General features: G+C 40.2%; 3 protein-coding genes across 3 annotated transcripts; 2 read left to right on the top strand and 1 right to left on the bottom strand.

The window, feature by feature from the left end:
- Window positions 1-45: 45 nt before the first annotated feature.
- LOC118818040 (trypsin-3-like) lies at window positions 46-885 on the bottom strand. Its single transcript, XM_036585144.1, has one exon. The coding sequence runs from the start codon at window positions 833-835 to the stop codon at window positions 92-94; it is 744 nt and encodes a 247-aa protein (XP_036441037.1). The 5' UTR covers window positions 836-885; the 3' UTR covers window positions 46-91.
- A 3,858-nt stretch (window positions 886-4,743) lies between these two features.
- tsen34 (TSEN34 tRNA splicing endonuclease subunit) lies at window positions 4,744-8,824 on the top strand. Its single transcript, XM_036585666.1, has 4 exons — window positions 4,744-5,472; window positions 6,686-6,821; window positions 7,760-8,041; window positions 8,544-8,824. The coding sequence occupies exons 1-4, from the start codon at window positions 5,131-5,133 to the stop codon at window positions 8,747-8,749; spliced, it is 966 nt and encodes a 321-aa protein (XP_036441559.1). The 5' UTR covers window positions 4,744-5,130; the 3' UTR covers window positions 8,750-8,824.
- A 3,474-nt stretch (window positions 8,825-12,298) lies between these two features.
- bcl7bb (BAF chromatin remodeling complex subunit BCL7B b) lies at window positions 12,299-21,770 on the top strand. The gene is made up of 6 exons (XM_036585584.1): window positions 12,299-12,466; window positions 16,100-16,175; window positions 16,256-16,358; window positions 16,556-16,729; window positions 18,360-18,439; window positions 20,871-21,770. The coding sequence occupies exons 1-6, from the start codon at window positions 12,375-12,377 to the stop codon at window positions 20,940-20,942; spliced, it is 597 nt and encodes a 198-aa protein (XP_036441477.1). The 5' UTR covers window positions 12,299-12,374; the 3' UTR covers window positions 20,943-21,770.
- The last annotated feature ends 2,620 nt before the right edge of the window (window positions 21,771-24,390 follow it).

Below are 24,390 nucleotides of genomic sequence, written 5' to 3'. Positions count from 1 at the left end.
CTACAGACAGAATTGAGAAACAGCAGTGAACACAGAGACGCTGAATATTTTCGACTTGGTTTTATTGAGATGAGCTGCTGCGCTTTAGGATTTAATAGGAATTCATGGTGTCCCTGATCCAGGCGTTGTAGTTGCAGACCTTGGCGTAGACACCGGGCTTGTTCCTCTGGGCGCAGCCGTAACCCCAGGAGACGATGCCCTGCAGCTGGCCGTTGCACACCACGGGGCCGCCGGAGTCACCCTGGCAAGAGTCCTTGCCTCCCTCCAGGAATCCAGCGCAGAACATGTTGGAGGAGATCTGGCTGGGGTAGGAGTTCCTGCAGGAGCTGTCGCTCAGGATGGGGGCGTCCAGGCACATCAGGCGGTCGGGGTAGTTGCTGCTGCTGCTGCTGGTGTTGCCCCAGCCGGAGATGAGGCAGCGGGTGCCGGCGGCGGCGCAGCTGGTGGGCAGGGCCACGGTCTTCACGTAGCTGTTCAGGGTGGCGGGTTGGCTCAGCTTGATCAGCATGATGTCGTTGTCCAGGTTGCTGCTGCTGTAGCGGGGATGCCTGACCACCACGGCGGAGCTGATGAACTGCTCGGTGCCCTCGTTGACGGCGATGTTGTGCTCTCCCAGGCGCACCTGGATGCGGGACTTGTAGCAGTGAGCGGCGGACACCACCCACTGGCTGCTGATGAGGGAACCGCCGCAGAAGTGGTAGCCGGCGTTCAGGGACACCTGGTAAGGCACGGCGTTCTTCCTGCACTCGTAGCCTCCGACGATCTTGTCGTCGTCACCGTCCAGGGGGGCGGCGTACGCCGCGGCGCAGAGAGCCAGGAGAATGAGAGCCTTCATGGTTTGTGCTGGACTGGAACGTCTTGCTGACTTTGGGCATCCTCGGACCCTCCTTATATACCCCGCGGACAGCAGTTTGCTGATCGTGCACAAGGTCACCAGGTACATATGTTTCCATACCCAAACATGCCAATAACCAGTGTGTGAACTGACATATGGTTATTGATAAGGCCTCATGTACAGAACCCTTTGCAGCACGTCCGAACTTCAAATGAGTTGCATATGCAGCACTTTTTGTGTAGAATCATGGAAAATATGAGGCCAGAGCAGTTGGTACAGGTTGTGCTTAGTGATATGTGACCTTACTGTAGCTGAATGAAAAAATACACCTAAACTCTTATTACTGAATAACTGTTTCTGCTGTTTGTCATTAGGAGTTAATATATTAGTTAATATAATGATTAATATATTCTGTTAAGCCAGTTGTTCCCCTTTTTGTTAAGTGAGACCTCTAATTACATGATGGTCATAAATTAAAATGGAAAATAGAAGCAACAACACAATAGGTAGTCTGTTCAACCAGTTGCTATTAATTATATAACAATAATCAATTAATTAGTTGTCCATTTTTTAAAAAAGTAGTAAAGCCAATAGTTGTACGTAGAGCGACGATAAAGCACCATTCGAATGCTGAAATGGTTCTTTGCATGGTTTAAATGTTCTTCTCTATAATGGACAACCTACCGTCTCAGCTTTCGCTTGTATATGTCACCAAAAACTCCTATGGAAAATAAATACATGCCAAATATTTGTATTTAATGTGTTTAGAAATGTATGGAAAATGTTTTTTGTTTAATGTACTTAAGTGATTGGAAGAGAACAGTGTATTTAAAATGTGTCTCCCAAATAAAACCAATATATACCCATGTATTTTTCCCATATGTTACGGGTTCCTCTATTGTTGGCCATAGAACGCTTATGGTACTGTATAGAACCGTATTTAAGAATGTTCCTTGCTCTCTTGGCTTTGACAGTGCGCTTTGTAGATGACCTTCTGTTCTTTCTTCTTTTGATAAAACAGTTCAGACTAGATCAGATTATTTGATACTGTGTGGGAAACAAATGGTTGAATCTTTGTCTCTGGAACTGCTTTCATAAACCAATAACTTCTATATTTGTTTTCTATGAAGTTGAAAACATGTTTGATGCAGAAAAAGTGTTGTTACATCTATTTAATGCTATAAAAATGTTTTCAAAACGTATTCTTTTCTATTTGTGTTTACCAGGGGTAGAAAAAGTACAGAGAGGCTGTACTTTCTCAAAACCTTATTAGTTTTATTAAAAATTGAATTAAAACATGAATTAAAGTTAGAATGTGTTTACTTGTAACCAAAATCAAGTATATAAAAGCAAATGTTTTAATGAATAAATTCAAAGTTTTCTTTGTTGTGAGCAGGATCGTTTTATGCACTGGAACTCGACTGATTTGCAAGAGAAAAGAATAACCTGGCCTTTGAAATTTGAGTCGTTGGAAGGTCTAAATGAAAATATAAGGAGTAAAAAGTATTTTTCCTCTTTGCTATGTAACTGAGTAAAAGTACAGGTATTCAATTTCAATAAAACCTGATTCAATTACAGATTGTCCAAAATAATACTTAAGTACAGTAATGAAGTACAGTTACTCAAGTATTTTTCGCCCCGGCGTTTACAGGTTTTAATCCAAGAACTAAAAATCCTATTTTTATGTGTTCAAGAAGATAAAGCATCAATAGTATTGATATGGGATTAAAAAGAAATTTGGTGATGTCACCAGAGTCGGTTTATGACTTATCGCCCGCGAGCGAACCCTCGCTGAATGTGAGTGAATGGAGCTAAGTGGCTAAAAACGAAAGTCAAAATAGTCTCTAACCAAGACCTTCCTTTAATTTAGGAAAGTATACGGATGTATTTCACTAAAAAGCAAATAAAACGTACCTTTATTTTTCCTTTTTTCTACAGCAAACGGGTTTTAGGCAATAAAACACCAGCATTGCTGCTACTGAGTGCTGACTGGTTGGCGAGCGGAGTGAAGCGGTTCGCGCTCACTGACGTCATGAGGTACATGAGGCGCCTCCTATAGCTCGAGTTCAAAAGCTCTTAAAAATACAACAGCAGTGTTAAAATGCTTTATGCTGTTCTGCATTCAGTAAATAAATGCATTCTTTATTTTATTCTCCAGGGTATAATTTGGTTGTTCCATCTGAATTTACATGACCAAATCGTAAGGCAAATTATTCAGTAACTGCATGAAATACATGCAAATTTTTATTTTATTCATTTATTTTTTTGTAAAAGCTCCCTCAGATTAACAGAACATGTGTTTTATGATCACACATATTGCTATATGCTTACAATTTACTGCTGAAAGCCAAAAATCTTAGACGCTCTTTGTATTTTTTATAAAAATAATTTTTACAGAGCAGATCACTGAAGAGACGCCGTCTGTTTATAGTTTATAGCCCAGATTTGTGAAAAAATGAGGGGACTTTCAGTAGAAAAAAATTGTGAGTTCAGTTTTATTATAAGGGTTTAAAATTACATCACCCATCTATTTGACTGTAAAGAAGACAGTTCTCATACGACCCCCACCTTTAGAATGTAGCTTATGAAATATGAACGTTATGAAGAATATGACGAAGTGCGTTTTGGCACCACCGGTGGTCTCAACGAGTTTAAAAGGTTAAAAATCGCCCATCTGTACGCATAGATATACACACCTAGATGACGCGTTGGGTCCAGCCAGGCACGTCAATGGCGCCGCCATTTTGGGGCGGTCAACATCGCGGCTGGACTGCATTCAGTACCATTACAGAACGGCAGTTTAAGAAAGATACTGTCAAAAATTACACTATTTCAAGAATATTACACTCAGAAAGTGGGATAGGATTATATAACAGAGGGAACACAGTGAGCCACGCTCATGTCTGTGTGATGTGTATTGTTTGTGTGATGTTTATGTAGGTATGGCCGTGTGATTGGTGATGCTCAGAGAACCTGTTGATGTAATTGTTTTTCCTTTGGTTTTATATTAAGATTATTCCATTTAATAGTCTATTCATGGGATCTTAACTTTATGTAGTAGTTATTTATTTACAATGATGGTTAATACTTCATAGGTAAATTATAGTATTCCTTAATCCATGTAGACATTTACAGTAGATTAATGTTAGCAGCTTCTTACACGATGCTGAAGTCAGCGTCTTATTTGCCAGCTTCTTGTTCGAATTTCCACCTTAAATGGTGCATCAGCCAGCATCTTGTTTGAATTTTCCCATTCCACCTTAAGCGGTGCAGATTCAGGCACCAGAAACGGGAACAAGAAACTGGCGAATAGAAAGCCAACTTCAGCTTCGTCCTTCTTACTGTGTTTTGGGGGGTTATTTTATTTGTATGTGTATTAAGATTAGAAGTGATTCACTCATTGATGGATTTGCTGATGTGTCTGTCTGTGTTTCTCGCGCTAAACTCGGTTTTTAATGTCAGGTACAGACTGAATATTTTCTTGCTGGTCTGTATGGCTAATTATCACCATCAGTTATTAAAGTAATAAAAGCTACCGAGAGCAGATCCATGCAGCCTGGATTAATCTGAGTCTGAGGATTATAACTAAACAGATTTGGTGAAAATCGGTTGAGTAATAAGGAAGTTTTGGCTAATTTAATCCTGAGACTCATCGTCTCTCAATACAAGTGAATCTGTTCACAAGCGGATCTTGACCGCTCCAACATGGCGGACACGCAGACGTATCACCTCAGATAGAGAACAACAGACAACGCGGCATCTCGGTATATATATATATATGTATATGTATATATATATATATATATATATATATATATATATATGTACGTAACAGAGCCGAGAACCTTTGGTTAAAGCCTATTGGGTGAAGTGCTAGATAAGAGTCACGTGTCATGCAGTGACGCGGATGTAAACACAAGCGGGGAAGTGAGTGATGGAGGAAGCGGGGCTGCTAAAGCAGCGCGGTGAAGTGAAGATATAAAAGTCCTACTCGGCATTTAATGGTTTATTTCTTATTTAAATTAAAAAAAGATATATATTCATTTAAGTTGATTTCAGGTTGGAATTGAAGGCCAGTAGCACCGCTTTGCAGGAGTAAATTAGCTTAGCACACACAGGCAGCTGAAGCTGCTCTGGCTGGCCATGTGGTCCAATTCAACCAAAGCAAAAGTGACTTAATGACCAGGACTTCGGTGATTTACGGTATTTACGTTCGTAATAACATCATCTATAAGTACCAGGATGGTGACACCGCATTCGAGGTGAAGCACCGAGGTTGAACGAGAGGGGATGTGATGGATCGGGAGCACCGCGCTGAAGAACGGGGCGCTCCGAATGGAAACGCAGCTGCGGAGAGGAGTGAAGAGGAGGGCGCTCGGACTGAGAGTGACCGGGACGCGGAGTCGGAGCGACGTCTCAGCATCAGCTTTTGCGGAGACGCGCCTTTCCTCTGGAGGGTGGGCGACATTAAGAGAGCCAGGGAGGAGGACGGGGTGGTCGGGGCTCTGGTGGGCTCTCTGGCCAGGCAGCCGAGGCAGAATGTGCGGTTAGGGAGACCGCTGGAGGTCCTTCAGGAGGAGGCGTGTTTGCTGCTGGAGAGACGGAGAGCTGCTGCTGTTCGACATAAACACAAACAGGTGACTTTTGTTTTTGGCAAGGCTAATATCCCAGTACCGACACAGATATCCAGTAATACTGTTTACATTTCTACTGGATTCTGTGGCAGCCCGAGAAAAATATATAGCCATTTACTAAGTCATGATAACGAGAAAGTTTTCCATAAGTATGACTTATCTCATATTCACGACTTGCTATCTCAAATAATGAGATTCTACCTCATTTCATAATAATAAGAAAGTTTATCATAATCATGACTCAGTATCTCATAATAACTACTTTCATTATTATGAGAAAGTAAGTCATAATTGAGATGGCATATCCTAATTATGACAGTCATTATTATAAGATTCAATCTGATTATTATGAGAGCCATAATTATGAGACAGAAAGTCGTAATTATGAGATACGAGTCTTCATAATCGAGAAAGAATCTCAGGATGAGTTACCATGTCAACATTATGAGAAACTAAGTTGCATACAGTCTCATTATTATGTGATAGTAAGTCATAATTATGATGCTGTAACCTTTGCTAAGTCATAATTGTGAGATACTCATAATTATGTCGTCATAATATGAGAAAGAATCTCAGTATGGGATAGCAAGTCAAAAGTATGAGAAACTAAGTCATATATATAGAATCTCATTATTATGCGATAGTAAGTCGTAATTATGAGATAGTAAGTCATAATTATGAGATACTCATTATGTGTTCATAATTGAGATGGGATCTCATTATGAGATAGCAGGTCAAAATTATGTGAAACTAAGTCATATAGAATCTCATTATTATGTGATAGCAAGTCTTGATTATCAGATATCAAGTCATAATAACAGGCTTCTATGGGATTCTGTAAGAATCTTGAAAGTAAGGTTGGACCATTGGGGGTGAGAGAAGAGGGTGGAGGGGGAGGAGGAGGGTTGAGGAGAGAGGAGAAAATGCGGAAAATGCCGGTTGCTGCGCAGGACACCTTGTGACTGATAGTCCGGCCCCCACACCTTTGGCTAACCTGAAACCACACCTGAAACTAGTAATGATAATTAAGCTGTAGGTTCCACAAGACAGCCTTGTAACTAACAAAGCTAAAGAAAGTCTCATATCAGAGCCTGCCTTTACCAGCAGAAAGACAATATCCCAGTTAGAAGACACAAGCACCTTACATCTCCATTTAAAAAAGTTTCCTTGTGCTTCGTGGAGTGGACTGACTGTTCATGCTGCTCTTTTTTCATAGGAAAATGAAGAAAGCCGTTTGAAGGCTGTTCAGGAGTACCAGGCCAGACTAGAGCGCAGTTATGAGGAGCAGTGCTATCTGGCCCTAGAGGACAAGAAAGCAGTGCTGCAGAGAGTAATGAATGAGAAACAGAATGGTGAGTGACAGTCCAAAATACAGGGTGATTCAAAAAGATTCATCCGATTTCAAAGCGCAATATATTTCCAACTGTGAGGCGCTGAGGAACCAATCACAATCCAATTGTAAGGGGGGGTCATAGAGTTTCTGACTGTCAGTCTGGCAGTGAACCTCCAACAGCTCAGAGCGTTCGTCGCTGGTACCAGCAGTTCCAAGAAAATGTCACCAGCATCACCAGATCTCATGCCGTGTGACTGTTTTTGTGGGGTACGTTAGGGATTCTGTTTATATGCCACTCCCAACAAAACTGGATTATCTCTGAAATTACACTGAAAGAGCTGTGAGTGCAGCGACACCCAACATGCTCAATCCAGTTGTGATGATGTTGTCTGTACAGCTGGAGGAGGTTCATACTGAGCACTTATAACATTACATAATACACTTTATGCTCATTTAAACCATTTACAGTTTACTGCATTGATCTGTAATGATTTACAAATGAAATCAATCATTTTTAAATCGAATAAATCTTTTAGAATCACCCTGTATATCTAGAACTAATCACAAAATCACAGGATATTTAGTCTTTGTTTTATTTAGTTGTCGCTGCTGTTGGAATAAAACCTAATGTCAGTATCATTTGAAAACATTTGCCCTAGTTGAAAATTTCATAATTTCATTATTCATCTTTAACCGCTTAATTCAGCTAGAGTTGCTGTTCTTCTTACACTAACATTAAAATTTTAATGTTTTTTTTTTCCTGAAAAATTGTTCTGACAGTAATTTTGTTCTTCAGTTCAAATTCTGTGAAGATTTTTAGGTATAATAATGAAATAATTGATAATTCAAGTTTTCCAGTTTTTAGAAAGGCTATGAAAGTTCATCCCAGTGTGTAAAGTGATCTGAAACTCTCTCAGGTGCCATATGTCGAACTCTTTTCTGTGTCCTGTTGCTCAGATCACTCAGGTAATGGGGACACAGAGCGGGCAGTGAGAGAGCGTCTCAGCTCCCTGGAGAAAAGCTTTTGCTTCCCCCGTTCCTCCATGGCAGTCCAGCTCTGCACTGCCCGCGCTGGTTTCGGTCACTGCCCTGAAGAAGTCGGCTTCCTGGCTGCCGACTGGCCAATGCCTAGAGACAAGCGGTCGGAGACGAGGTTCCGGGTGTACAGGGACCTGAGGAGGAAGGGTTTCTACCTGACTTCAGCGGGGAAGTTTGGGGGAGACTATCTGGTGTATCCAGGTTAGTTTGAGATGGGTGGGGTTTCATGTTGTTTTGACTGTGTTTGTAGACATTTTAAAAAACATTGATTAATAAATGATTTACTTAATCTTATATTATCATTGGCATCCAAAAAAAGTATCAATTTTTTCCCCAATTTTCATTTTTCTACATAATTTGAGCAGAGCGACTGCCCCTTATATTGTATGAACATTTCATGACGATTGGATCAATAGAAATGCTCCAGAAATGCTTGTAATAAAATCTATCTATCTATCTATCTGTCTATCTATCTATCTATCTATCTATCTATCTTTCACTCGTTTGTTCATTTATTTATTTGGCTCTTATCGTTATCATTCATTTTTTTATATATTTTTTATTTATAAAAAAATTGCATGTTTGAACAGAAAGAGTGTCACTTTTATCAAGGTTTTCCTTGTAAACACAGGAAGTGAAATAGAATAAGAAAAGATAATAATAATAATAGAAAATAACTAATTATTTTGCTGTTTTCCTCCAGGTGATCCACTCCGTTTTCATTCCCACTTCATTGCGTTGTGCCTGTCTATGGATGAACATTCACCGCTCTGCGATATTCTTGCTATAGCACGCCTGGGTTCCAATGTGAAGAAAACGGTGCTGCTTTGCTCCCCACGAGATCCCAGTGACGGTGAAGTGGAGGAGGAGGTTGTGTATTCTTCTCTTCAGTGGAGTGGAATGGTATAGCAGAGCCTTTCAGCCATTCACCCCATCCTGCAAGCTGAGTTCATATTAATAAAACTACTAAATTCAAACCAAAAAAGGAGTCAGCTTGTATTTTGTGACTGAATCAGCTGCTGGGCTGTGCCTGTGCAGAGATTTAAATGATTATTAAGAAATAAAATCTGCTACTTCTTTAATCTTTCTTTGCTTGTAGAGTGGTTGGTTGGTGTAGTGAAGTGGGTAACACCTCTGCCTTTTAGGGTGTAGACTGGGGTTCAATGCCCCACCTGGGTAAACATCCTACACTACACCAATAAGAGTCCTTGGGCAAGACTCCTAACACTGCCTTCACCTCCCTGGGTAAAATGATCAAATTGTAAGTCACTCTGGATAAGAGCGTAAATGGTCAGGTTCCATTTCCTTTAGTGTTTTCCTGGCTCTACTAGAACTCAAGAAAGGCTTACTAATTGACTCTTTGGGTAGGCTTGCTAGCAGTAATAATAATAATATTAATAATAATAATAATAATGTTACTGAGGGGTTTAAAGTGTATGTTTGTAGTGGGCCAAAAAGACAACACAGCAAGCTAGCTTGTCAGCCTTACATTTTCGTGTCGTCAGTTTTTGGAAAAATTTGGAGCATGTGTACTTTCATAATGTTGATGAATGGTCTATTCTTTAAATACTTTGACCGTTTCCTTACATATGAACCAAACTGTTTGTAGTCTTTAACCTCTTTCTGCAGGCCCTTTAGTGGCCATTCTGCCAGTGGAATGGAATTTGACTCCTTTTTATTTTATATTTTAAAATATAAATATAATATTTTCTTTTTTTTTTTAAATTAATATGATCAGATCAAATATTTTTTCCCCAGAACTTTGCTATCAGATTAACTAGGACATTGTGTACCTATAACTTTTGCTGATTCATTGTTAGGAAAAGTATAAGATCAATCAAATAAAAAATAACAAGTCACATGAAAACATTTGTGCTCTCATTGGGTGATTGAGTGGAGAGGTAGGGGCAACGTTCTGGTGGGCCAAGTCATCATCCTTGCAAGCAAACTTTTGGTCTGTAGCCTTACTTTGGTCCCTGGTGTAAAGAGTTGGGTATGGGATCCAGACAGAAAAAACAAATACTGTGTTTTTCAGCTCACCACTCTATGCTGATGTCCACCACATGTCCAGAAGTTTGTAGACACCTGCTCATCTAACATTTCTTCCGAATCAAGGGCACTAAGGGTCCCATACTGAACTTTTTTCTTGCATTTTATTTTTTCCCCCAAGGTTCACTTACTGGGTGATTTTAAGTACCAAAAACAGTCATAATTAGTTTTTACATCATCATTTTCCGACCTCTATGACTGTTTTTGGTACTGTGCCTTTAAGAATGATGTAAGTGAGCTCAGTTCTGATTGGTTGCCCTATAATATTGTGCCATTTTTCAAAAACAGTGCAGCATGGAACATAACTTCAGTATGAATGGGCCGAGCTCAACTGCTGTCTGTTTTTACATTTTAGTTTCCATATGTGGGCAGAATAAACTGGGATTTTAACAGTGTTTACAAACTAAATAAGAGTCTTAAACAACATGAAATGGGGTTTTTCTTGATATGAGCCCTTTAATAAAGACTTTGTCCTTCTTTTGCTGCAATAACAGTCTCTACTCTTCTAGAATGATATTAGCAGATGTTGGAACATTGCTGTGAGGGTTTGCATTCAGCCACAAGAGCATTAGTGAGGTCAGGTCCTGATACTGGATGATTAGTTCTGGATTACAACTGTCACTCCACCTCATCCCAAAGGTACTGTATGGAGCTCTGTCACTTCAGAGTATGAAGTGACTGTTCCATAACTAGATGAGGAGCTTTATACCCCTCTAGGTCGGCATGGTGACTTTAGGCTCAGGTATAGATGCTCCAAAGGGTCCCTTTCTATTGGTAATGCTTTTTAATTACAAATTAAAAAGGATTTATGCACTTTAAAGTAGCTTAATTTACTAATTAGATTGGTTAGGATGGATATATTGGACATACACTGAACAGGCATAACATTAAAACCTTGTTTCTACGCTCATTGTCCATTTTATCAGCTCCACTTACTATATAGGTGCACTTTGTAGTTCTACAGTTACAGACTGTAGTCCATCTGTTTCTCTGCATACTTTGTTAGCCCCCTTTTACCCTGTTCTTCAGTGGTCAGGACCCCCATAGACCCTCACAGAGCAGGTACTATTTGGGTGGTGGATCATTCTCAGCACTGCAGTAACACTGACGTGGTGGTGGTGTTAGTGTGTGTTGCGCTGGTCTGAGTGGATCAGACACAGCAGTGCTGCTGGAGTATTTAAACACCTCACTGTCTCTGCTGGACTGAGAATAGTCCACCAACCAAAAATATCCAGCCAACAGCGTCCTGTGGGCAGCGTCCTGTGACCACTGATGAAGGGCTAGAGGATGACCAACACAAACTGTGCAGCAGCAGATGAGCTATCGTCTCTGACTTTACATCTACAAGGTGGACTGACAAGGTAGGAGTGTCTAATAGAGTGGACAGTGAATGGACACAATGTTTAAAAACTCCAGTATCACTGCTGTGTCTGATCCACTCGTACCAGCACAACACACACTAACACACCACCACAACGTCAGTGTTACTGCAGTGCTGAGAATGATCCACCACCCAAATAGTACCCCTCCTGTGGGGGTCCTGACCTTTGAAGAACAGGGTAAAAGTTGGTGTATCGTGTATTAGTAACTTCGTTTTATATGTTTTTATTTTTTATACCAGTCTATGATATAAATTCGTATTCGGTTCAAGGAAAACAATATGTCAGTCAGACAGACGGCGTTTTAGGGCCACTGTTAATAAAAATAAAAATAGTAGACTTCGAGAATAAAGTCGTACTATTTCGAGAAAACAGTCGTAGAATTAGGACATTAAAGTGGCATTAACACCAGGAAAGGTCAATATTGTGGCCAAAGACTGCGAAGTGAAGCAGCACCTCCTCGTGTTAAATGAGGGGCGGTGAGTTGGTGCAGTTCTACTTTCATATCGATTCACCCATAAAGAAACACTCAGTCTCCCTGTCTCTCCTGCACATCAGCACCAGCCTGTTATTAGTATAGGAACCGGCTGAAACGGCTGAGAAGGAAACTGTGTTTATCTAGAATAAAGAGCCAGACGGACTCGGAGGAAACTGTCTGTCTGTGTTGTTGAAAGAGAATCTCAGGCAGGGTCTCTACACGGCTATCAGGGCTATATCTCCACACCATTCAAAGAGGGCATGAAGTTTCACAGACAGTGAGAATGATGATCAGAATGATCCACAGAGAGACAGGAGTGAGTGGAGCTCCGGCGCCAGTACAGCAACCGAGACCCCAACGCGTTATGGCAGCCCCCCTACAGTTAGACCACTTTATCCTCCAAATATTACCTCTTTATTCTCGAAGTCTACTGTTTTTATTTTTATTAGCAGTGGCCCTAAAACGCCAACGTCAAAAACAAAAAATGTAAGTCAAAAGTAAAGAAAGAAAACTGACACCGATCGCGTAGCTGATCACAAACCCTCGCGAGACTTGAGAAGTTCCCGGGCGGCGGGCGGAGCGGTGTGGAGAGAAAAGAGGGACATCTTGACAAACTCATAAAAACAAGATGTCGGGGCGCTCTGTCCGAGCGGAGACCAGGAGCCGAGCCAAAGATGATATCAAAAAAGTGATGGCGGCCATCGAAAGAGTCCGCAGATGGTAAGGCTGAGAGCTGAAGCGCCGCGAGACGGCGGGGTTTATCTCGGTAGCCTGCGAGGCTAGTTACGAAAACACTGACTCCGGTCTGGCGGGGGAGGGACCAAGCCTTGAGTGACAGGTCAGAGGCGGTGAGGTGACCAATCAGGAGTTTGGAACGTCTTGCTCAGCGTGGGGGCGTGTCTTAGAAATGTCAGCACTGAAGGCGCAGCGGTGGAGTCTAACTTTGTGACAGTGGCGGTTTAGTTTATAACTAGACTAACGTTACTACACAGCACTCATATACCCGACATACACAGCTCACACGGTTATATCTGTCAGTATTCATAACATTTATTGACCCACGTTTGTTTCAGTTCTACCACCGCGTGCTCATTTGCACACGTGTGCACATATCTGCACTATTCCAGTGGTGAACGAAGGCATGTAGTTACTTGAGTTAAAGTAGAGATACCCAAGGTAAATATTACTCCAGTAAAAGTAGAAGTTCCTCCCTTTAGACCTCCACTTGAGTACAAGTACAAAGGGATTTGCCTTCAAATGTACTTAAGTATCAAAGGTAAAAGTACTAAAAGATTAATTATGATTTTAATGTCCTATTATCATTTTTGTAACTAGACTCACTTCATTAACTCATTTTAGATGAAAATACTCCAGTGTCTCTCTTGGTAAACCAGTCTTTTAATAGAATGTCATTAATTAGTGACGCTGATGTCTATTAAAATTATCATAAGCACAAAACACTGAAGGCGAACAGTTTCCATCAGGTAGAACTGAGTGGCTCTGAAATAACTTTTTACAAACAAGTAAAGTTTCAGTTTAAGATTTATTTAACTTAGTTACAAGTTTAAGTTTTAATAAAAACTTTAAACTCAGGTTCACAAATGAGTTTCCTTTACTAAACTGCATCTGTAGGTCTCTGTTCATAAACATAAACTAGCCAAAATGAATTTACTATAAAATGAAAGTGTTTGTATAAATTCAGAAAAAAAGACCCGTCAGTCACAACTGCATATGTGTACATATTTCTATATTGTGGTCTATTTACACAAAGTTAGTTTAGTTCATCATTTATGTTGAATAGACTCTCCCAATATTTTACACTGCTGCACTGATGTTGAACCGTGTGCTGCACTGGGTCGGTATGACCAACAGGTCAAAACAAGCTCAAAACAAAGTGCGCTCTGTGCCCTGATGGGTGTTCTGCTTCGCGCTTCTTTCATTTTGAGCATGTTACGTTTTTATTCACACATAAACCAAAAGGAACGACAGATTTCTCATAATGTGGTGGAGTAAAAAGTGAGATATTTGACTTTGAAATGTAGTGGAGTGAAAGTAAAAAGTCGCCCAAAATGGAAAAACTTCAGTAAAGTACAGATACACAAAAAACTACTTAAGTACAGAAACGAATTACATTTACTTACAGTTACTGTCCACCACTGCACTTTACATTGCACATATCCTTGTATTTTGTTATATCCTTATATTTTATATTCTTCCCTTTTTTATATTTTCCTGTTGGACAGTCACATTAGCATTTCACTGCACGTTATACTGTGTATGGCTGTGTGTGTGACCAGTAAAGCTTGATATGATTTGATTTGACACAGTTTAAGCCATAAATACAAATACATTTTCCTCATTGTGTTCCACTTTAATGCAGTGGCTCTGCATGTGACCTGGTGATGTGACTAGGATCTTGTGGGCCCCCAGTACAAAAACTACTTCCAATAAATAAAAAGGCCATTGCTGTGTCTGAAATGTTCAGAGTCCAGAGATGCTGTGAGGTAGTTATACTTTTCTGGGTTGTTATCTTGAGATTGCGACTTAACTACACTGTAATCTCAAGATAACAAAGTTAACAAAGTTATCTTGAGTTTGAAGATTCACACGCAACTAGGATTAGTACAGAGCCCTGCTGACATCCTGTGTAAATAAAAATAATGCATGGCCACACCTTATTAACGTGTGGGAACAAGATCCTAATGCATGGCCATGACTTAGTAAGACGTAGGGACGAGATCCCGGCTTACTAAGTCGTGGCCATGCATTATTTTTATTTATACAGGATGTCACCAGCGGGGCTCCGTAGGTTAGTGAGCCCAGCTGCAATGGCAGCGTCTTCCTCTGTTCAGACCCGTTACAGATGTAAGCTATTCTCGAAGTTATCTTGAGATCATGATTTAATTGTTGTGTAATCTTGAGGTAACAACTTTTGTTATCTTGAGATCACAACATAACGAAGGCGTGATCTCAAGATAACAACTGTCTTGTAATTTTAAGATAACAAAAATTGTTATCTTGAGATCACAACACAATTAAGTCATGATCTCAAGATAACAATCCAGAAAATTATCTCCAGACTTTCATGGAAATGGTCCCCTAATCACTAAAACCTACACAAGAACTAGAACACAATTATAGGGGATCTAATAATATAAGATTATAGACTTAAGAACTGTTGTTCTGTAACGGTTTCTGTCCTAAAATCAGTCTTAACTGAAGTTGCCATGACAACAATGCAGGTAAGATATGATCTCGGACTGTAGTAAGGCCCCTGGTTCCTATCACCACCACTGTGAACAGTTCTGACTCTGTAACGTTTCTGAAACAGAGCGTTTCACACCAAACCACTTTACTTGACTCTGTTTACATCTTAATTATTCAATTATCCAGACATTTTCAAAAATCGATGGAATTCCCCTTTAATGTTAACCTAATTGTTTGCGTTAGACTACCTGTGTAAGATTTTATTATTATAAGTAATTAATATATCATGTTGCAGGCTGTGAAGGATGAGTTTGAAAACGGTTACCATAGAGATGTATTATTAATCAATACATTTTTAAACTATTTTTATCTTATTTTCATTTATTTGTTATTATTATTCACATTCTTATTCTTATTTTAATTATAATTATTTTATTATTTGTCATTTTAATAAGTTTTTTGTTTAATTTTTGATCTTATTCACCTCTTATTTTATTTTGATTTGATTTGATATGATTAATCTTTACATTTTAGCTTTGTTTAAATGATTGTTTTATATTTTTTATTAGAGTTTTATGTATTTTTATTATTAATGTTTCACTTTTTTATACCTACCTAATTTGAGTCTTTGAGTCTTTGTTAATTATTAAATTTACTTTTATTATTTAAAATGTTCTTACACATTATCAATCCCTTGCTCTGTGTTAAATCGGCAACACTGTAAATGAGGGTCACCCTCAATGTTCTCTGAGATTAAATAAAGGTTGATTCATTGATTGATTGATTGATAATAAGAGGGAGATGAATAGACTGTCTCTGTAATGTTGATTGAAGCTAATTGGTGAGCTGTGTTAAGAAATTGGATCTTCCTGTGAGTCCTGGGTGTACAATTGTGTCTGTATCTATATGAGGCACAAAAAACACTGATCACAAAGCCAAAAAGCCAAGAGCCGATCACCACAGGCCCCCCGACACCATGCGCTCTCGGTAGTTACGCCACTGATGTGAACTATCACAGCACTCTGCCTATAATTTCAGTTATTTGGCTGCATTGAAATGGTTAGAAATACTTTTTAAGCATCAGGACTTCAGTGTGTTATAATCTAAATATACTAAATGTATGCTATTTTTAATGTCTTCCTGCAGGGAGAAGAAATGGGTCACTGTAGGGGACACATCCTTAAGGATCTTCAAGTGGGTCCCTGTAACAGAGACCAAACAGGTGTGAGCACTAAAGTTGACATGTTATTGGAGATCTCTGAGCACCTTCACAGGTCGATCTTCCATCTCTCTTTATTTCAGATATTTAAGACAAAAGGCTCCGCTGGGGCAGTGAGGGAACTGAAGGGATTTCCTACAGACGTGGTGCTGGAGAACGCTCGCTCAGTCTTACTGGATTTCCAGGGTAATGAACTTGAGGTTTTGCTTCGGTGAAGCGCCTCCAGAATGTTGATGCCATTTTAAATGTCACTGCAAAGCCACATAAAATGTAAGGTAGTGGTGGATAAAGTGACCTTTGTGCTGAAAAACCTCTAAATCATTATTGGTAATCTTTCCCAATTACTCATTTCTTTCTTTTCGCTAATTAATTTTGCTCAACAGACGACAACAGTAACCAGAGCTTCTTGTCGGATGCCTATCAGTCCAATAACAAAGTGGACAGCAGCAGTAACTCTAGTCCGCAGCACGCCAGCAGTGCCGTCAGCCCCTCTCACACCCCCTACTTCCGCACAGAGGACTCCCAGCCACCCACTCTGGGACAGGAGACCATGGAGGGTAAGCTACCGTTAGAAGTGCATTATTTAGTATTGTATGTGTGTTATAATTGTAAGTGGTTTTGGACGCAGCCGATGTCTTTTTCGCATCAGTAGGCACTATAATAATAATAACGATAAACTTAATATTTACTTAATATTAACATAATGTTGACTAATAATTAAAAAATTAGATAAAAATAAAGGCTAAATCAGAAAGCTTGTATAAGATGTCAGTTGTTTGCAGCAAATATTATGGGTAAATTAAAGAGTCATTACATTCTTGTCAGTGACAATGGCTGCGTTCTCATTACCAGGTTAAAGTGGCTGATGTCCACACAGTCCTGATGTTTTCAGGGCTGTGTGGACACGCAAATCGGATCTTTTCAAATCCGACCTGAGTCACTTTAGGTCCGCTCACATTACGTGCCTCGTTGCTCAAATCCAATTTTTTGCTCAAATCCGATCTCTCTGACATCATGGTTCACACTCGTTTAGGTAAGTGATTCAAATCCGTCATTAATGCGATGAACCGGCGTCCTGAAATGACCCTCATGAGCACATCCTACTCAGTAACGTCACGTGAATGAATCACGTTCATCATCAGCACAAACTAACAAGCAGAACGAGCTTCACTGAGAAGATAATTAACTCTGATCAGCTCTCAGCTTCATTATTAGAGCGAGACGAAGGAGAAAAAGGTGAGATGAGCTGCTTTTCCACTGTTTACAGGCTTTAACTTCTGTTCGGCGCTGCTGCCATAGTAACGCTGAATGATGGCGCAGTGGAAAAAAAGCACATGAATTGCAATCTGAGCGTCACATTAAGGATACGTATCCGATCTAGGACCACATATGAAAGCGGCTCAGTTCGGATTTGAAAAGATCAGATTTGCATCCACACAGTTCTGAAAACATCAGATCTGAGTCACATTAGGGCAAAAATCTGATTTGTGCCAGTTTAACCTGGTAATGTGAATGTAGCCTTTCGTATGTGGTCGTAGATCAGATACGTATCCGATTCGTGGCCATGCGATCGTAATGTGACGTTCAAATCGGAATTCATGTGGTTTTTTTCCACTGCGCCATCATTCAGCGTTACCATGGCAGCAGCGCCGAACAGAAGTTAAAGCCTGTAAACGGTGGAAAAGCAGCTCATCTCACCTTTTTCTCCTTCGTCTCGCTCTAATAATGAAGCTGAGAGCTGATCAGAGTTAATTATCTTCTCAGCGAAGCTCGTTCTGCTCGTTAGTTTGTGCTGATGATGAATGTGATTCATTCACGTGACGTTACTGAGTAGGATGTGCGCATGAGGGTCATTTCAGGACGCCGGTTCGTTCACATTAATGACAGATTTGAGTCACCTAAACGAGTGTGAACCATCATGTCGGAGAGATCGGATTTGAGCAACAAGGCGTGTAATGTGAGCGTAGCTTATGAGTGATCATATTCTTGTCAATTATCAATTATTACATTACATTTCCACTTTAGGTGACATAGGATCCTTATTAATTTAACTCATTATCATGTAATGTTATACTTTTAGCTTCAGTAACATACAAGGTTTTTTTAATGAAACATAATTACATGTTACACTTCTTCTTATGTGAATCTATAACACATTTAACACATTTAATCAAACTCTGCACACAGAGCCGTCAATGACCAGCAGTGAAGTTACAGATGAGCCACCGACTTTGATAAAAGAGGATTTACTGCCTCTTTCTGCTCAGGTAATGTACAGCAACTTCCCAGCAGACCCTTCTTTAAACAATAACAGTTCAGTTGTAGCTTAGCAGGTGTAATCACTTTGACAGGCTTTCAGAAGTTTGCAGTATAAATCGGATCATAACTTTAACCGATATCTCATTAGTTTGTTGGAGGGAGGGATTGTTACCCATTTCCTAAACCGAAGACACCAGTGAAGGACGTGCGCAAAACTGTGCCGACTAAACTAAATACCATATGAAAGGTGCATAATCTGCTCCACGGCTAAATTAGCTAATCAGTTAACCACCTAACCAGTGTCACCAGTGTTACCTGACTGGTTTTGGTATTATATGTAGCCTCCTTGTTTCTACACTCATTGTCCGTTTTATCAGCTCCACTTACTATATAGGTGCACTTTGTAGTTCTACAGTTACAGACTGTAGTCTATCTGTTTCTCTGATACTTTGTTAGCCCACTTTTACCCTGCTCTTCAGTGGCCAGGACCCCCATGGACCCTCACAGAGCAGGTACTATTTGGATGGTGGATCATTCTCAGTACTGCAGTAACACTGACATGGTGGTGGTGTGTTAGTGTGTGTTGCGCTGGTACCAGTGGATCAGTGTCCACTCTATTAGACATACCTGCCTTCCACCTTGTAGAGAAAGTAGCTCATCTAGTCTGTCATCGGTTGCTGTTGCTTCAATATTTTTGGTGCTGAGAATGACCCACCACCCTGTGGGGGATATGACCATTGAAGAACAGGGTAATAAGTAAGTAAGTAAGTAAGTGGAGCTAATAAAATGGACAGTGCATGTCGATACAGGTAGGTAAATGTATCTATCTAATCATGCATTTACTTAAGATGGTGCTGCTCTTTAACTTTCACTTTCACTTCTGTATGGTTTGTTATTTGATAAGAATTCTCACTTTTTGACTCTGGTCTGTTGGTCAAGAGGGTTTAGCCTCTGTCCTTATCCTTTCAGTGCTATTAAGTTGCTGGTAGAATATGATATTTTGTAAGTAGCCTTCAAATACATACTGAAGACTCTTTCTGAAATTGTGAATATATTGCTTTAAGTTACTAAGAGTTAATCCCTCATACATAATCCACCGTTGCCATTAAAGACTCTATACTGGGTATGGTGGGCTTGAAAGCTTGTCAGTGGTAGCATCAGTAACAGCAGTTGATACTTGTTTATGAAGCGTACTGTAGATTGGATATTACATAGGAAATTTGACTATTACTGGTTATTACACTGTTGTATGCAAATGTTTGGCCACCCCTGGTCAAAGTTCATGTTTTGTTGCTTTTTCAAGTGACAGTAATTTAATGCACATCCTACTGCAGAGTGAAATGTGGCCCTGGGTCAACAGGGGAGGTTCTTAAATTGAACTTGTTCAAGTTGTTCAAATTATGGCATGGTATATGTTTATATTGTACATTTAATGCTGTATTTTTTCATGTGTTAAATTCAGCAGGAAAATATAAATTGTGCACTAAAATGAGCAGAACTTGCAATGTTTACGTTTGTTCCAGTCCTGGTCCGGGAGATCGACCACTCTGTAGAACCCATGTGTCAAACATAAGGCCCGCGGGCCAGATCAGGCCCACGACGCAATCCTATCCGGCCTGCAAAAGTATTTTAATTTGCAATTAACATTACCGTGCTTCACAGTGTGCTGCACTACAGTCCCAAGCATGCACTCCAGCACAACGTGTGCTCTGACTCTTCAACAACAGTCTGTGGGACAGTCTACAGCGGTTACACCTCAGTTCTACACAGTTCTACCAGTGATATCACCAAACACACTCGCTGCATTTCAGCTACTGTTGAACCAACATAAATACTTAATGTCAGCTCAGCAGCTCAGAAATTGAGCCCAAGCCTTCAAGTTGCAGCCCAGAAAAGATAGCAGGCGTTTAGTTTAAGCAAATAGGTAGGTTTAAAAGACCACCATCCTGGGGACGTTTACATTTTGAATAATTTAGGTAATATTTCAAGGTCCACTACAAGTGCCTGTATTTTGTTGTTGACAACTTGGTGTATTTTGAATAAACAGTGGTCAGTTCATATTATAGCAAAATTTTAATTAAAAATGAAATAAAAAACATCTGCGTTCTCTGGCCCGCAGATTTGTTGAGAGTTTTTAATATGGCCCTTTTAGTGGTTGGGTTTGACACCCCTGCTGAAGGCTTAGCTCAAACCCTAACCAAACACATCTAATCCAGGCAATGATGGCTTTTAGGGGAATCTGAATATCAGAGCCAGGTGTGTTAGATCTGAACTCTCCAGGGTGGTAGACCTCCAGGACCAGGCCTGGACACCTCTGCTGTAGAGGATGTGTTAAATTATTCTCACTTACAAGATGAACAGAATGTAATTTTACCAGGAGTGTTCGAACTTTTTCACACAATCATTTGGGTTTTAATTTACACATTATTGCTTTTACAGGAGGATGAGGAAGTGGCGGTCGCTCCACCGTTGAAAAGAGTTTGCACAGATGAAAAGTCCGGTCTAAGTTAGTGGCACTGTGATAAGTACAGGTCACCTGGGCCTGCTGAACTGAAAAGGGCAGCCCTGTTGTCCACTTGGACTAGTATCATCTCATACAGATGGTATTCTGTAAAATTTGCAGTTGACAGAAAAACAACAACTTCACAACTTCAGAAGACTGCAAGGCACAAGCTGTGAAATGCTTGGGAAGCTGTTTTGATATCCAAAAGATTTGATATTTCTCCCACTAAATATTGTAATTACTTGAAGAAAAAGCCATTAGTATTACGTTTTGTAAATACAGTTCAAATGAAACTGAGAGGGAACCTAAATGCAATACGATGCATTATGGTTTAACATGCGTATGTTTTGAGTCCTTTTGAAAATCTGCTTGTTTATTTCAGCTTTTATAATTCAGTGTTTCTGCAAAATATCTTCTTTCAATGTCTTTGCTTTATGGAGTTGTTTTACTGCATGCTGCGTGGGACAGTTTCTTACGCCCCAGTCAGGAATGGTTGAAACTGCATGTAAGTGTATTAAAGGTTGAGTTGAGCTAAACAGTCAGTGAAGATGTGAACTCACTGTAGTTCACACAACAAGTTTCATACATACTGAGAACATAACGACAGTCAATTAACACTATCGATGTTTTTTGCAGTTGCAGCAGTTCCTGACTGGGGCTTTATTTATACATGTAAAGCAAATCAAGTTTGTGAACTGCAGACCTGCACATCAAGTATGAAGGTTTTTACATTTCATATGCCTTGATTTTTCCTTTTTACTGTAAATATGATGGTATTTACGTTACCTTTGTAAGAATATTTTGCCATAGAAAAAAATAAAAAATCCATGCTTTCAGATTTCAGTTTACATATAATCTTTCAAATATCCAGCTAATACTGTGGTGGCAAAGCAGTAATGAAATGCATTTTCATAAATTCTTCATAAAACTTCACGACCTGTTCTTGACAGCCACATTCAAAAATCGTTTTATTATACAAATCTACACCGATCAGGCATAACATTATGACCACCTCCTTGTTTCTACACTCACTGTCCATTTTATCAGCTCCACTTACTATATAGGTGCACTACTTGTGTAGTTCCGGCACTTTGTGTTGTGCTGGTCTGAGTGGATCAGACACAGCAGTGCTGGTGAGTTTTTAAACACTGTGTCCACTCACTGTCCACTCTATTAGACACTCCTACCTTGTCAGTCGATGTAAAGTCAGAGACGATAGCTCATCTGCTGCTGCACAGTTTGTGTTGGTCATCCTCTAGTCCTTCATCAGTGGTCACAGGATGCTGCCCACAGGACGCTGTTGGCTGGATATTTTTGGTTGGTGGACTATTCTCAGTCCAGCAGTGACACTGAGGTGTTTAAAAACTCCAGCAGCACTGCTGTGTCTGATCCACTCAGACCAGCACAACACACACTAACACACCACCACCACGTCAGTGTTACTGCAGTGCTGAGAATGATCCACCACCCAAATAGTGCCTGCTCTGTGAGGGTCCATGGGGGTCCTGACCACTGAAGAACAGGGTAAAAGGGGGCTAACAAAGTATCAGAGAAACAGATGGACTACAGTCTGTAACTGTAGAACTACAAAGTGCACCTATATATTAAGTGGAGCTGATAAAATGGACAATGAGCGTAGAAACAAGGAGGTGGTCATAATGTTACGCCTGATCAGTGTTTATCCAAAGTGTAAAAAGGCTGCATCCCTTCAACCCCAACCTCCAGTTCCTTTCCTGAAAGCAATAACACTGTATTTTAGCCTTTGGGTTCACTGTTTACCACCCATCATTCTGTTTATGAACCAGTTTTAATGCCTTCATTATCCAAATCATGTGTTAAAACAGGGAAAACATTAACCTAAGAGTGCAGGAGGGCTGAACGTATGTGGCAGTGTATTGTACAGCACATTCACTGATAGTCTGGTATTAGATAGACCTTTAAACATATGAAGACTATCACTGTTGTTATTATTAGCACCATTTAGTACAAATTGCAAATAATAACTGGCACGTCAAGACAAGTCCAGATCATGCTGTTATCTGGAAAATTGAGGTTGCATCAGCTGTACAATAGCGCCACTGTGTGGCTATTTGGGTGCACTAGCTGCAAAGGAAAGCTTTTCTTGTCCCAAATGACTGATATATTTATAATAAGCTCTAAGATACCTTCTGAATTTTTGTCATGGTTATTTGCAGTGATACAGGTATAGTTGTGTTGGTACATTAATCTTTGCACAGTCCTGTGTTTGGTAATTTTTCATTTCATTCTCTCATCCCTAATTTTTTACCCCCAATCCACCTAGTGCTCTCAAAGAATTAGGCCAGTCGTACATCATTTTCTTTGCTCTAATCACGACCTGAGGTTTAGTAAAGTGATAAACCTTTTTTGATATTTGGCTCTGGCTCTGGTTTGGCTGAATCGTTTTTGGTTGAAGTGATGAAGTACCATCCAGTGCCTTTGGGCAGAGTTGGAGTAGCATGTGTTCAGTGCCTGACCTCACTAATGCTCGTGGCTGAAAGCAATCAAATCCTCACAGCAACGTTCCAACATCTAATGAAAAGCCTTCCCAGATGAGTAGAAGCTGTTACTACGGGGGGAAACTCCTTATTAATATCTTTGATTTGATAAGAATCTATAAACTTGTAAATGTAGAGGTGCTGTATGTTACAGCCACTGAAATGACCATAAACTATTTTTACATAACTGACTGTTTTGGCTCAGTAGTGATTGTTATTATTATGTGACCCTGGTTTTCTTGCAAGTGAGCAAAAAGATCCAGATCTTCAATCACATCATCAGGTTCGCTGACAACATGACTGTGGTGGGTCTGATCAGCAAGAATGGTTCAGAACCAACAACCTGTCTCTGAATGTGGACAAAACTAAGGAGATAGTTGTTGACTTCCGAAGAGTGCGAGGTGTCCACCCCACACTGAACATCACTAGCTCTGCTGTGGAAATCGTCAGGAGCACCAAGTTCCTCGGTATCCACATCACAGAGAACCTCACCTGGTCCCTCAACACCCACAGCCAAGAGAGCCCAGCAAGTCTACCTCAGTAGCTGCTGAGCTCACGTATGTTATATTCTGACTGCGTAACTCACAGATCACAGCATGTTAAATATCTCTGCACCTTATTCTCACTACCTCACGCTCAGAAATGAGTGCTGTGTCGGCGCTGCACTGTTCTGTCTGTTTACTGTGTCTAATGTCTGTTTTATTTATTTGTTTCCAGATTAATGTTTTGCACACTCACGTCTGCACGTTTGCACTTTGTACTGTCTATTTTGTTCCATGTTGCACCATGTTGGTCCTGGAGGAACGTCATTTCGAATGACAATAAAGGCCTCTTGACTAGACTTGATCTTCTGATTTTAAAGTTAAGACTCATAATCACTTCCTTTTGAGCTACTATAAATGTTAATGGTATCGGCAGACCAGGCTACACCTAATCCAAA

This window comes from Colossoma macropomum, unplaced genomic scaffold, assembly GCF_904425465.1.
Source record: "Colossoma macropomum unplaced genomic scaffold, Colossoma_macropomum, whole genome shotgun sequence".
NCBI classification, from domain to species: domain Eukaryota; kingdom Metazoa; phylum Chordata; class Actinopteri; order Characiformes; family Serrasalmidae; genus Colossoma; species Colossoma macropomum.
This window is presented reverse-complemented; position numbering and strand designations above follow the sequence as displayed.

Excerpts from the sequence above, each read along its gene's own strand:
- LOC118818040 (XM_036585144.1), bottom strand. The coding sequence starts at position 835 with ATGAAGGCTCTCATTCTCCTGGCTCTCTGCGCCGCGGCGTACGCCGCC.
- bcl7bb (XM_036585584.1), top strand. The coding sequence starts at position 12,375 with ATGTCGGGGCGCTCTGTCCGAGCGGAGACCAGGAGCCGAGCCAAAGAT. Across the intron at positions 12,467-16,099 it reads ATCGAAAGAGTCCGCAGATG|GGAGAAGAAATGGGTCACTG; the intron begins GTAAGGCTGAGA and ends GTCTTCCTGCAG. Across the intron at positions 16,176-16,255 it reads CTGTAACAGAGACCAAACAG|ATATTTAAGACAAAAGGCTC; the intron begins GTGTGAGCACTA and ends TCTTTATTTCAG.
- tsen34 (XM_036585666.1), top strand. The coding sequence starts at position 5,131 with ATGGATCGGGAGCACCGCGCTGAAGAACGGGGCGCTCCGAATGGAAAC. Across the intron at positions 6,822-7,759 it reads AATGAATGAGAAACAGAATG|ATCACTCAGGTAATGGGGAC; the intron begins GTGAGTGACAGT and ends CCTGTTGCTCAG. Across the intron at positions 8,042-8,543 it reads AGACTATCTGGTGTATCCAG|GTGATCCACTCCGTTTTCAT; the intron begins GTTAGTTTGAGA and ends GTTTTCCTCCAG.